The sequence below is a fragment of the Protopterus annectens genome, chromosome 10.part0, assembly GCF_019279795.1.
Source record: "Protopterus annectens isolate FY-2018-M chromosome 10.part0, PAN1.0, whole genome shotgun sequence".
NCBI lineage: Eukaryota > Metazoa > Chordata > Ceratodontiformes > Protopteridae > Protopterus > Protopterus annectens.
This window is the reverse complement of record NC_056744.1, coordinates 1,011,604,367-1,011,619,480: the sequence shown is the minus strand read 5'-3', so window position 1 is coordinate 1,011,619,480 and position 15,114 is coordinate 1,011,604,367. Positions and strand designations below refer to the sequence as shown.

Here is a 15,114-nt window from a genome sequence, read left to right as displayed (position 1 = left end):
CAACAGATGGTAGCTACTGCACGGCAGAGCATACTTCCATAGAGCTACGGCATCTCTCATTGGCAGTAGTAGACAGTTGGGTTTTGTCGTACAAACATGCAAGGCCAACAATGAGAGGGACATCGCTATGGTCACTACAGATAACCACAAGGCCTTCCTCTGCTATGTTACACACCTGGATGGGAACCCTCAGTTGTGTTCACAGTTAGTTCACAGTGACATACGCTACACTGAACACACAGATAATGCCAACAGTCTGGCAGACAGGTTCAGTGCAGGTTTCTACACTCCCTCACCCACACATGTGGAATTACTTATCCCAGCTGACTGTAACCTCCCTGTCATCTCGGATGTCCAGCTGGGAACCACCCTCAGCGGAGCTGTAAACACAGCAGCAATGGAACCCAATGGTATTGCGGGTTGCATGTTATGTGAACTGCAAGAGGAGCTACACATGCACATTACATGCTATTCAGCCATAGCCTTACTACAGCATATGTACCTGGACACTGGCATACAGCAACAGTAGTCCCACTCCACACAGGGGGCACCTCTACAGACCCTGGTAACTACCGCCCCATACGCTTAACCAGCCTGGTCTGCAACACTATGGAAAGGATCATTATGGTACCCATACACAGAGACATTGGGGACCTAGACACTTGTTCCCACCCGGTTTGGCTTTGTAGAGGGCAGATCCTGCCTTATGAACCTGGTTGACCTTTTCAAATCAGTCACTATAGCCATTGCTGAGGGCATAGCGGTCCATACAGCCTACCGGGACTTGCCTACAGCATTCGACACAATACCGCACTCTGCCATAATAGACATGATCAACAGCTAACATGTAAATCCATATGTCACATGATGGGTTGCAAACCAGCTAACGGATAGAAACCCTATAGTCAACCTCAGTGGTGCCATGTCAGACTCAGAGCCAGTCACATGTGGTGTCCCACAGGGCTCTGTCCTGGGACTACTCATGTTCGGCATATCATTCTCAGATGTGGAAGCAGACTTGGGAGGGTAGTGGCTGGCAATGTTCAAAGATGACTGCATACTAGGCGCCATAGGCAATACACCTGCTGACACATACATCCTACTGACAGGCCTCACGGACACCAACAACTGGTGGCTGAGTCATGGCCTGACACTGCATGCCACGTAATGTATACTCATACCCTTTTGGACAGACAAGGTACCTACATATTATCACCTACACAATAACCCACTGAGTACAGACAAAGTAATTGGAGACCTGGTGACACTGTGCAATGCTGACCTCTCATTTGACACCCACGTTGCCAAAGTGGTTGGATGGACTTCCTACCTTGCCCACCTTATCATGAAGGGATTCACATCCACATCAAAAGGGGTCATTGTACCCTTATACTCCTCCCTTATCAGGCCCATGACTGTGTACTATGCCCCATTTGGTATGTACCTCACCTGGCACTTGCAACAGCGAGGGGGACCCCATGAGTACATCACCAGGTGAATCAAGGTTCTGCAACACCTGTCATATGCTACCAGACTAATGTAACTCATGCTCTATTCCATAGCATACTGCCTACGTAGGGGTGATCTGTGCCTGATGTAGTAGGCCATGTCCAATCTGGTAGTGATGGACATGTTCCACCTCATACAATCCAAATCCATCAGAAGCATGACAGCTACAGATTTAAACCTCAGCACACATATGAATAGGACATACTGTAGGGACAGATCCATCACTAAGAGGCTTCCCATACTGAGGAACAGGATCCCAGTTCATGTTAGGCAGAGACCCTCACTGACACTCTTCATGTGCATTCTTGACAAGTGGATGGGAGATCATAGGTTTACAGCAGGGGTCATCTCTGTGTCACTACTAGACAAAGGCACAGTACACTAATGCTATTATGTAGGGGGGGTCTTCACTCTGTCACTACTATACAGAGGTGCATGTTTCTAAATCTATTCTATACACTGTCTGCAGATAGCCTAGTACTATACTATGCCACTGTGAAACTATATCTGTCTATGTATTTCTACATCCCTGTCTATGTATACACATATGCATATTATATATATATATATATATATATATATATATATATATATATATATATACATATCTCGATATACATACGTATACACATGTTATATATATATATATTTACTCCTTTTTAGGTCCACATATGTATACACACAGTAACGTACTGCTGAACACCCATCACTGTACCACCTACTTGTACATTGCACTACAACCTATATTGCTATGTGCACATAGCTACCGTCACATACATATGTATGTGGAGCCTTCAGTGACAGTTTCAGTATGTCCCCGTCCCTATGCACATCCTCATATACATAGATACAGACCAATAACACATCTGGAGGGTTCACAGTATGTAGAGTATTATAGTAGTACTTTACATTACCTGTGTTTGTTGCAGCTGTTTGTGTAGGCTTGCAGTTGCTTGGCCTGCTGTCTGCCTCTTTGCCTTGATGTTTCCAGTTTGTAATTTCTTTCTCTTTCTTTCTTTTTTTTTTTTTTTTTTGGTTTCTCTCTCTCTCTCTCTCCCTCTCTCTCTCTACCTCCAGCGGGTGCAATGACAATATTGCATGTGTGGACTGGGAGTACAGGATGCTTTTGTAGGTATCTGCACATGTCCATGTGATGGCCTCTGCACCAATTGTTAGCCAGCATTCACTAATTGCATGCAGCCTGTTGTGTAGTGATTGCAGTTCTCACTGTGATTACAGGCCTGTGCTATAAAAAGGTCTGTTAGGTAGATGTAGCCCTTTCAGATTATCATAGTGGGGACCATGCTGGTTTGCTGTGGACACTGTTCTGTGAGTGTAAGGGTTGGTATGTCTCTCATATTTCAGGCTGTGTTGTAGACACTGCAATGCATGTTGTTCTGTAAGCTACTGTTAGTACATTTGGCAGGGTGTCAGTGGGGCACAGTTGACATTTGTTTTCACATCAGGGACATCCCTGTAACTCAGTCACATTTGCTATGTCTGCACTCTTAACTATTCAACTATGGCTGTGTTTATCCTGCTCTGAGTATGTGTGTGGCTTGCCAGATGCTACTGTGACATTATTACCTAGTAGCTACCTACTAGCATGACTGTTTCTCAGCACACAGTACTATTTTACAAATCCACTAGATTTGACAGTAAATATACATGACATGCTTTGTGTGCTAGACTTGTATATTCCCTTTAAATTAATTCCTACTATTTTATGATATATTTCTTTCAGCACAATGTTCTTGTATAGCACTCATGCCTTAGTGGTAAGTCATGCAGATTAGTGTTTCCAAGGTCCTGGGTTTGAGACTGAGGGAGGTATTTTATTTTGCTGCTGAGGAAACTACAGGCCTTGTCATTCAGAGTGACTAAGGCACTTTTAAGCAGTTGTAAGCGGGTTAGTGCTGGTTTTACACCATTTACATTTTACACCTGTTAAAACACTGCTCACCTATGGGCACTCATTTTACACCTGTTAAAACACTGCTCACCTACGGGCACTCATTTTACACCTGTTAAAACACTGCTCACCTACAGATATCCTCAGCTTGTTAAACTGTAGCTCAGCTATGGGCACATCTCACATTTTTTTTTTATTTTTTTATCTCACATTTCTTCAAAATACATGGCCCATTTCATTACATTTTACATAAAATATAATTTTATATATGTACATATATGTCAGGGACTTGTTTCATGCTTATTTCACTAAAAATAAAAATTGACGTTGTGGGGGCTCGAACCATGACTGACTCCTCTTCAGCTGACGTCTCTACTGCTACACTATTGCCTTTTGGCTTACTTTGCATATTTAGTTCTTATATGCTTTTCCACTGACTGCTAACTGTGGCTAAGCGACGGGCACGCCCGTGCAAACGAGTGCACTCACGGGCAAACATCTTTACAACTTATAAAAAAAAATATAAGATGTTCATTTCTACATTTTATGTTCATAGTCTGTGGGGGCATGTGTTGTGTTGTGTTTATTCACATTTACACGGACTCCGTCATGGGGGTTTACTTTCGGGACTTTTACTCTTCTGGGGGCGTGTCCGTTTGCAGGGCTCGCCCTACGGACACGCCCCCTACTGTCTTCCACAGACCGTGTTAGCCTTAGGTGTGATTCAGCATGCCCTCATGCATATGCATGACATGCTGACGTCACACCGTTTAACTGCAGCCTCCGTGTAAGCCTTGTAACTCTTACACGGAGACTTCGTGAATCCTGCCCATAGTTTAGCCAGATGATGTATGAAAAGTTAATAAGTGCATAAGGTTATTTACTACAGACATTTATAGATTCTCCTGGATACCAAATTAGGTTTTAAGCAGCACATTAAGATAATTATGTAACCTGCCAGTGAGAACAGTGAATGGGGACTTTGATACATTTAAGTGCCAAGACATTTGACATAATGCAAAATGTATTCGACAACAGTGACCTTATCATAGATACAGTTTAATTTGAGATAGGATTTAGGAAAGATGGGCATTGAATGCTGTTAGTTTTGAAATACTGAATTATATGTTTAGATTAAAGTTGCTGGACTGGTTTCCCTTATCATATAAGGAGATGCAGAGGAGAACTGTTTATGGTGTATACGTCTGATAAGTGTGAGTAAAAAAGTTAATTTATATGGTATATAAACTGGAGATGGATACCTGTACAAAAGAACAAAAGGACTAATGAAGTAGATCCCAGATAAAGTTGTTTGATCATGGAATGATTTGCCAGAAACTATTATGAACTGAGATTCTTTTTAAACGTTTAGATATACTTTGTATAGGTGCATAATATTGTGGTCTACAAATATTAAACAGGGTTTACTTTATGATGTTTTTTTATGTCACTTTCTGTATACATGTATATACCCTGCTTTCATTCTGTAACAATGATCTTGATATCCATCCCACTTCCACTTCAAGACTGTGAAACAGACTGTAGTGTGGTCACTATTGGCTGTTCACTTCTTTATCTCTACCTCTACTCCCTCAGTGCTGAAAAGCACCTGAAGGTTAATATCTTTACCTGCTTGCAGAGCTCATTTTATGCTCCATTGTGGTTTCCACTATAACTTCTGCTATATTCTATGCCTTCCTTACCCTAGAGGTGGACAACTCCTAGCTGAATGATGAAGGAACAGGTTTCAGATAACAATATAGTAAGGACCACAATGTTTTAGATATTGTAGTGCATAAGTTAAAATGTAGCTGTGTCATGTAAAATTCCAATATAGCAATTCTGTTTGAAAAAAATAGGTATATAAAACTTTATGTAATTATGTAGTCTGAAACAGCGTCAAGCACATATTGAGCATCCAGTTAGACGCTGCATATGTATAAGTTAGGTGATATTTGTATAAATGCAAATATTATGCAGGTATCTTTGTTGGTTATAGTTTTTCACTATAGTAAATGAAATGAAATGAAATGTTCGCTTAATATTTTTTTGTAGGTGGGGGCTTCCGTGAAAGCATTTCTACTATTTCAGAGGAGCTGTGTCCAAGTTCAATGGATAGTCCAGTACCACTGCCTTTCTTTGTGAGAACATGCAATCAGGTAAACTAGCTTAATTCAGGCAGGCATGTTTTAATTTAAAATATAGAAAATGTGATTGAATTCACTTTGATATTTGCAGTGGTGCATTCATGACATTGAGGCCTAGGGATGGGAACACCATAAGGATATAGAAAGTCCATTGCTAATTTCTCAGTATGTTTTCCCCACGAAAGAAGAGAAATCAGTGACTTATCTGCACCTAGACTCTTGTTATGGCTTAGGTCACCATGTCATACACTGGAGAAAGTAGACTAACTGCCTAGTGCAACGGTGGCGAAATTATAGCGCTTGCGCAAAAGGTGCATGGGAAAACATTTTTTTAACATGTACCATCTACTTTTGCACCTTCATTTCTGAGTACCACCTGCATTTCCTGGAGTATAATTACTGTCACTGTTAAAGAGCCTGGTCTTTAAAGGTGGATAGCATCCAGTATTAAGGAGCTTGAAAATAAGGATGTTAACCAGCAGCTCATTTTTTTGTTGTTGAAACTGTTAGACGTTTACCCTTCTTTATTTCACTGCAGTGGTGCTCTCTATTCTTAGCTAGGCTGATAAAGCATTGTACTTTATTCTTGGTAGGATGTAATAGTGTGGTATTAGCAGCTCAGTTTGCAGTGATTAGGGGCAATCTGTTTTTGATCCTAGGAATGCGTACATTGATGACCTGAATGTCTGGCTGCTGGACTGAGCAGATTGGATATTGCAAAGCCTGTTTTTAGTTTTCTTAGTACTTTGTTAACCTGAGTCTCTAGTTGAAGAGAGAGAGAGAGAGAGAGGGAGTCGGATGAATCTAACACAATACCTTTGAGAAATGCTTGTAGGCAGAATGTTAAAATAGAGATCAGTGATAACAGACATAGGGGCATGTTTAATCTTTAGCAGTAGCCATTCTGGTATTTACAAGTTTGTTGTGAACCTACCAGTTCAAAAGCACTTCGAATTCAAATGGCAGCTTTGAAGAGATTTCATGATTTGATTTCCCATGCCTAGTGAACATGATATCATCTGCATACATTATGCAATCAAATGTCAAGAGGTCCCAAGGGAGACTGTTAAAAAGTATGATAATAAAAATGGTCCAAGAATGGACCCTTGTAGGACTCTGTACATTTTTTCCATTTCCTAAGAAATCATAAACTCCGTTCTGTACAAAGTTTTTTTCTATTTATTCAAAAATCACAAGCTCCATTCATAATGTAGGATCGATTCAATAAGTAGTTGTCAAACAATGTACAAACTCTTGAGAGAAACTGCAGTCTGAAAGTTTGTTTAGAAATTCCGCAATTGACTGTTTTGAAGACTCTTTTGAGATCAAGAAATTTTGTATAAATCAAATGAATATCAAAGATCTTGCAATGTTGCACTGCACAGTTCTGTTTACTAAACCTACCTCAGTATGAAGACTGTGACCCCTTTACCTATAATTTGGCCTTTTTCCATGCACAGAATCTTTTGGAGACTTGTTTTAAGAACCACTAGTACATTTCCCATGTGTGTAAAGGTACTCATTTTTTAAGCACCTACCACATCCTCTTTTGGGAATTTATACATGAAATTTATCATTTAGAAAATGGATGGAAAATTCTCATATCTGACTAGCTAATGAATCCATTTCTTGGCTTCATTAGGCAGCAGGAGCAATATGATAGTGAATTAAGGATATGTTCTGCCTCCTTTTCTGCAGAATGGACAAAGAATTTTCAAATGTGTACTGCTGTTATAGTAAACATTTGATTGCTTTTAAAAGAAAAAACATAATAGTGAGTGTGGTAGCATAGCACCACCTTATGTAGAGTTACCCATCTACTGGACTCATTTCTGTATGCCTGTATCTATTTTAAAACTGAGCACTTTTGTGTGATTCCTCATTATATCCTAGCTTACTTTCTCAGGTCTTTGTATTGTCAGTACTCCCCAAAAGATCTCTTAAAAATCATATATGTGCTTTTAATGTGTTAAATATTTATTTTATTATTTTGTTTTACATTTGTTAACCGGGAAATTCCGACTGGACCAGGTCCATTTTCAGCGGAGGCCCTGGGAGAAAAGCTCCAACATCAAGTTATACAAATACAGTACATCCAGCATAATACACAAAACAGGTTACATTATGTATGCTGAGCATAGTAATATAACAAGAATTAATAAAAACACTCCAGGTAAAAGATATAGAACATGGGTAAAAAGACAATGTCAGTCATACTTTGGTAAGAAAAGAAAATATATCAAGTAAGATTCTACAGTTAAAAGTACCCTTTCAGATGACCAAGCCTACAGGGGATCAGAGCTCCAGCATGTGATCAGAGAGGAATTTGGGGAGTTAATAGTAGTATGGGTAGGGTTATGTGATACATGGTTATAGTTTTTCACTATAGTAAATGAAATGAAATGAAACGTTCGCTTAATATTTTTTTGTAGGTGGGGGCTTCCGTGAAAGCATTTCTACTATTTCAGAGGAGCTGTGTCCAAGTTCAATGGATAGTCCAGTACCACTGCCTTTCTTTGTGAGAACATGCAATCAGGTAAACTAGCTTAATTCAGGCAGGCATGTTTTAATTTAAAATATAGAAAATGTGATTGAATTCACTTTGATATTTGCAGTGGTGCATTCATGACATTGAGGCCTAGGGATGGGAACACCATAAGGATATATAAAGTCCATTGCTAATTTCTCAATATGTTTTCCCCACGAAAGAAGAGAAATCAGTGACTTATCTGCACCTAGACTCTTGTTATGGCTTAGGTCACCATGTCATACATTGGAGAAAGTAGACTAACTGCCTAGTGCAACGGTGGCGAAATTATAGCGCTTGCGCAAAAGGTGCATGGGAAAACATTTTTTTAACATGCACCATCTACTTTTGCACCTTAATTTCTGAAATAAAAAGGAACATGTTGCACGTGCAAAACAGCAGCTAGGAGAAAAAAACATCTGAAGCCAGCCATTTGCACACATGCTCACGTTATGTTTCCTGTGCATGTTTTGAACTTGTACTCCCTTTTACACATGCCACTAAATGCTATTTAACCGTTTTTGTGTTCTTCATGCCAAGAGAAAGTTTGGACATCTAAATCTGAACATAATACTGAGCAGTACTAAACAGTGTGATACTGTTTTGTTCCTATTGAAAATGATCTGAAAAATCCATGATGACGAGAGGCAAGGATTCTGTTATTTATGTCCATAGCGATAACCTGCTGCAGCTTACCGGTAAGCTGTAGTCATCTTACAAAATTTCAGGCTCAGCTTGATGTAATGCAACAAGGTGAACAGCAATCTGTCCATCAGGATGCCATTTAGATTCTGCTTAAACTTATGTGTCATAAAACATGTTCTTTAATTGTTATGTGGCGGTATTTGAAGTCAATGAATTTGCAGGCAAGATTGTTTAGATGCAAAGTGAGAAAAGAAGTGGACCAAAGGCTACTCTTTGGGGACAGCAGTGATAAACTCAGAGAACAGTGGAGTGGTGAGAACACAATAGCTTCTCTGTGACAGTGTCTGCAGGACATAATTATTGATAATACTGTTGCACAGCTTCTCAAACAAAAGCAAATAGAAATATCTACAACACTGCTAGAAATCTGTGTGCTGAAAGAGATCACCTTATCATTAGAAATAAAATCAATGACTGCTTCTCTCAGAATTTGCATTATTACTGTCTGTGGAGGCTTTTCAGTCATTTTAGATCAACGTGATGAGGATGCAGTTGTGCAAATAAGTTCTTTTTAGTGTCAAATAATTTTAACAGGTCTTGTTTATCATCTCATTCTCCCGTGACTTTTGATTTGTGACCATGTACATGGAACAGGTTTTCTGATATGCTTCACTTATTTCCGTGTACCCACTGTTCCACTTTTGTTGATATAAAATAGTGAATAAACATGATTAGTATGACCAAAACCTTTTCTGTGAAAATCATTGTTATTAATTCATTAGTAAGTGATCATCTCTGTTCAAAACTACCATGGCACTTCAGAAAATGTTCTGAAAATTATCTCCAATTTGGACACACGCTGTCAAAAAGGTTTTCCTCCCCTCTGCATAAATTGCATATGGTCATTCGATCCTTGCTCATATGTTTAAAAGGATGTACTTAAAACCAGGGAAAATGAAAGAAAAATGCCCTCATGAAAAGAAAATATCCAGTACAGGAATGTTTCCCCTTAATATGACCATGCCTAAGGGCACATGCCATGGTTTACTGTGGTACATGGGACATAGCAATCAAGGAAAGTCCATGAACGTTTATGGATGTAGAACTGAAGCTGCTGTACAGAAAAGAGAGCTCATAAAGTGCCGTCATCTCACTTGGAAGGGGTGAATACTATTTATGCCATTGTCAATTTTTCAGTCATATGGTACAACTGAATCATATATAAGCATTTTCATGCCTGGCAGTTAGCACAGAGGATTACAAATCTGAGCTGTTAATGAATTGGCTCCTGTGTCCAAGATACAATGTTTAAAGGTACGTCTGTGCACAATTGGCTTTACCTGGTCAATAAATAGAGAAAGTAAAATATTAAGACAGTTTTCAGTTAGTGGTGAATTACAAACTGTAATATACAAACTCAGTCTCTAAATGTTTGATGCAGAGGGTTAAAACTATGAGCTATTAGCATGTTTCATCCTGTAGTACTGTCTTTGAGTCCTTCACTCTCCATGACTTGGAGAAAGTTATTTAACTAACCACGGCTCCAGTGTTGATTTATTTATTTATTTACTCATTCATTTAACATGTATTAACCATGTAAGTGAACTGGTCCAAGGACACTTTTCAGTCACAGTCCTGGCCACAGAGCAAGACAATACAACTAAACACACAACAGAATATAGAACTATTTGTGTAGACATTTACATAGGCATTGGCAGTAACATAGTTGTAGATCTAGCACATTATTGCATTTTTATTTAAGAACACATAATTTTGACAGAGCAAATTAGTTTGCAGTTCAGCTCCTAAGAAGCATTTCAATAACTATGTCAAGAGATGAATTAGTATTAAGCCAGTAGATGGAATATATAATTGTTCCTTGCCTTATCAATACCACTTACATGAATGCTGTTTTATCATATAGTTTTTTAGCTGTAGTTTGTAGCTTGTATGTTCATTCACTTGTCTTATTTTTTTTTTTGGGGGGGGGGTTGTTCCAATTGAAATGTGCATTTTTACAGAATGTATTTTCAATATTGGCTAATTTATAAGGAGGTCTGGTTAACTGAGTACCACCTGCATTTCCTGGAGTATAATTAATGTCACTGTTAAAGAGCCTGGTCTTTAAAGGTGGATAGCATCCAGTATTAAGGAGCTTGAAAATAAGTATGTTAACCAGCAGCTCATTTTTTTTTGTTGAAACTGTTAGACGTTTACCCTTCTTTATTTCACTGCAGTGGTGCTCTCTATTCTTAGCTAGGCTGATAAAGCATTGTACTTTATTCTTGGTAGGATGTAATAGTGTGGTATTAGCAGCTCAGTTTGCAGTGATTAGGGGCAATCTGTTTTTGATCCTAGGAATGCGTACATTGATGACCTGAATGTCTGGCTGCTGGACTGAGCAGATTGGATATTGCAAAGCCTGTTTTTAGTTTTCTTAGTACTTTGTTAACCTGAGTCTCTAGTTGAAGAGAGAGAGAGAGAGAGAGAGGGAGGGAGATGAATCTAACACAATACCTTTGAGAAATGCTTGTAGGCAGAATGTTAAAATAGAGATCAGTGATAACAGACATAGGGGCATGTTTAATCTTTAGCAGTAGCCATTCTGGTATTTACAAGTTTGTTGTGAACCTACCAGTTCAAAAGCACTTCAAATTCAAATGGCAGCTTTGAAGAGATTTCATGATTTGATTTCCCATGCCTAGTGAACATGATATCATCTGCATACATTATGCAATCAAATGTCAAGAAGTCCCAAGGGAGACTGTTAAAAAATATGATAATAAAAGTGGTCCAAGAATGGACCCTTGTAGGACTCTGTACATTTTTTCCATTTCCTAAGAAATCATAAACTCCGTTCTGTACAAAGTTTTTTTCTATTTATTCAAAAATCACAAGCTCCATTCATAATGTAGGATCGATTCAATAAGTAGTTGTCAAACAATGTACAAACTCTTGAGAGAAACTGCAGTCTGAAAGTTTGTTTAGAAATTCCGCAATTGACTGTTTTGAAGACTCTTTTGAGATCAAGAAATTTTGTATAAATCAAATGAATATCAAAGATCTTGCAATGTTGCACTGCACAGTTCTGTTTACTAAACCTACCTCAGTATGAAGACTGTAGACCCCTTTACCTATAATTTGGCCTTTTTCCATGCACAGAATCTTTTGGAGACTTGTTTTAAGAACCACTAGTACATTTCCCATGTGTGTAAAGGTACTCATTTTTTAAGCACCTACCACATCCTCTTTTGGGAATTTATACATGAAATTTATCATTTAGAAAATGGATGGAAAATTCTCATATCTGACTAGCTAATGAATCCATTTCTTGGCTTCATTAGGCAGCAAGAGCAATATGATAGTGAATTAAGGATATGTTCTGCCTCCTTTTCTGCAGAATGGACAAAGAATTTTCAAATGTGTACTGCTGTTATAGTAAACATTTGATTGCTTTTAAAAGAAAAAACATAATAGTGAGTGTGGTAGCATAGCACCACCTTATGTAGAGTTACCCATCTACTGGACTCATTTCTGTATGCCTGTATCTATTTTAAAACTGAGCACTTTTGTGTGATTCCTCATTATATCCTAGCTTACTTTCTCAGGTCTTTGTATTGTCAGTACTCCCCAAAAGATCTCTTAAAAATCATATATGTGCTTTTAATGTGTTAAATATTTATTTTATTATTTTGTTTTACATTTGTTAACCGGGAAATTCCGACTGGACCAGGTCCATTTTCAGCGGAGGCCCTGGGAGAAAAGCTCCAACATCAAGTTATACAAATACAGTACATCCAGCATAATACACAAAACAGGTTACATCATGTATGCTGAGCATAGTAATATAACAAGAATTAATAAAAACACTCCAGGTAAAAGATATAGAACATGGGTAAAAAGACAATGTCAGTCATACTTTGGTAAGAAAAGAAAATATATCAAGTAAGATTCTACAGTTAAAAGTACCCTTTCAGATGACCAAGCCTACAGGGATCAGAGCTCCAGCATGTGATCAGAGAGGAATTTGGGGAGTTAATAGTAGTATGGGTAGGGTTATGTGATACAAGGGCATAACCATGTACTAAGAAGGTGCGATTTGAGGGAGTTTTTGAATATGGATGTGGAGGGGGCAGTGGACACAGATAGGGGAAGAGAGTTCCAATTTCTGGCAAAGGTGTGGGAGTAGAGCACTTTCCCTGCATTATTATTAGCCTTGGTGATGGAGAGGAGAGATTTTTCACTGGATCTTAGGTATCGGTTTGTAGTATAGATAGTAAGTAGGTTGGATAATGAGGGGGTTTTTTCAGGATATTTGAGAATATTGTAGGCTGTGCCCAGCTGGTGATAGTTAAGTAGCTGTGGTAGCTCAAGCCATTTTAGTTCTTTTAGTGCAGCACAGTGATGGGTTCTATAGGTTGAGTTAGTAGCAAACTTGGCTATTTTATTGTAGCATGATTCTAGTTTGTCTAGGTCACATTGTCTGATTTGGGTAAAGATTGGTGCTGCGATAATAGAGTTGAGAGGAGGTGGCTTTGTGCAAGAGTGACTCTGGCTTTTGTGAGAGAAAGGACTTATGCCTGTATAGGGAGCCTAGTTTTTGTGTACTAGTTTTATGGTATGTGAGATGTGAACATCAAAGTGGAGATTATTGTCTATTTCAATGCCCAGAAGTTTGGTGTGGTTAGAAGGGGAGATGGTGGTGCCGTCATTAGAGGTTATGGTAAAGGAGAGGGTTTTTTATCTATTAGGGTAAATAGTAGCAGTTTTGTCTTTTGGGATTTAGAATTAGTTGGATCCCAGATATCCATTTTCTACTGAGATAAAGGTATCTTGAGGAGTGTATGTAGGGTGGTGGGAGATGAGGCGGAGCAGATCAGAGTTGAATCATCTGCATATTGTATGAGTGTGGCATGTTGTCTAGAGCATTTGAGGTTATTTGTGAAAATAGAGAACAACAGCGGGCCCAGTATAGAGCCCTGTGGGACACCTATGGTGGCTGGAAGTTGTGTAGACAAAGTTCCTTTCCACTGGACTGATTGTTGCCTGTCAGACAAGTAGCTTCTGAACCAGGCTATAGTAGAGGAGGTGAAGGATAATGATGTTAGTGAGTCTAGTAGAATGGAGTGGGAGACCATATCAAATGCTTTTGAGAGGTCTAGGAAAATGGCTGATACATATTTGTTATCATTCCTGTGAAGGTTTAATTAGTGAAAGATAAAAGGGCTGTGGTAGTGCTGTGATGTGGACGGAAACCGTGTTGTGTGGTAGATAGTAGATTGTGTGTGTTAAGAAATGTCATCACTTGCAAGTGAATGCATTTCTCAAGAATTTTGGATAAGGGGCAAAGGATGGCAATAGGTCGGTAGTTGGAGAATTCATAAGAATTACCTCCTTTATGGTGAGGAATGATGCGAGATACTTTCCAGAGTTTGGGTATGTAGGATTCTAGTATGGAGCGGTTGATAAGGATGGAGACAGGATATGATAAGGAGTCACTAGCCATTTTTAGGTATGCAGCAGATATGTTATCAGTTGCTAGTGTGGTTGGCTTTAGTTTTAGGAGGAGTTTTTTGATAGTTGAGGTGGGCACTGGTGATAGGCTGAAAGAGGGGGGTGGTGTGGAATAGGTTATGTTGTGACTGAGGTAGACTGTTTTTGGTTATTTGACTGGACAGGGCTAAGATGGATTTAGTAAAATTGTTATTAAATTGAGAAGCTATGTCTAGGGTATTGTTAGTAGAGATGGGTGCTGGGGTTGTGGTTTTGCCTGGCTTTAGTAGGGAGTTAATGGCATGCCAGAATTTTTGTGGACTATTTGAATATTTCCTTTGGGCGCTAAGAAAAGAGTTTTGTTTGTTTATTTTGGATTCAGCCTTGGCCTTGTTTCTAAGCTGTTTATAGTATTGTCTGGAGCTAGGGGTTTTATAAGTTTTCCAGATTTTCCAGGCTTTATCTCTAGCTTTTAGTAAGGCTCTGGTGTCTCTATTTAGCCAGGGTGCATAGTTGGCTTTAACTCTGATCTTTCTGCTGGGAGCTAGACTATTAAGGATGTTAGAGAAGGTTGTATTGAAGTAGTCTACTGCCTGGTCTAACCCGAGTGTCCGTAGTGGTTCCCAGTTCCAGTGGCTTAGGACAGTATTTAGGTATCGTGGGGTAAGGTTACGGTCATCTCGTACAAATTTGTAGACTACTGGTTTGGGGTGATTGGAGTGTTTCTGGAGTAGGAAGGTGGGGAGATGATCACTTAAGTCATCTGGGAGGCAGCCTACTGTATAGTTTTGTTTGGGATAGTTGGTTAGTGTCCAGTCCAGTATGGATTCTCTCTGTTTTCTCATCTATTCTAGTTGGTTCTTTAATTAGTTGAGAGAACC

At 39.0% G+C, this 15,114-nt stretch overlaps 1 protein-coding gene across 1 annotated transcript in view; it reads left to right on the top strand.

Annotated features, from left to right (window-relative positions):
- The window catches only part of LOC122813454 (E3 ubiquitin-protein ligase HECTD3-like), a 699,643-nt gene that overhangs the window by 481,391 nt on the left and 203,138 nt on the right, over nucleotides 1-15,114 (top strand). The window contains exon 13 of the mRNA XM_044085769.1: nucleotides 5,477-5,580. Within this exon, the coding sequence (XP_043941704.1) occupies nucleotides 5,477-5,580 (104 nt within the window). The remainder of the gene's footprint in view (nucleotides 1-5,476; nucleotides 5,581-15,114) is intronic.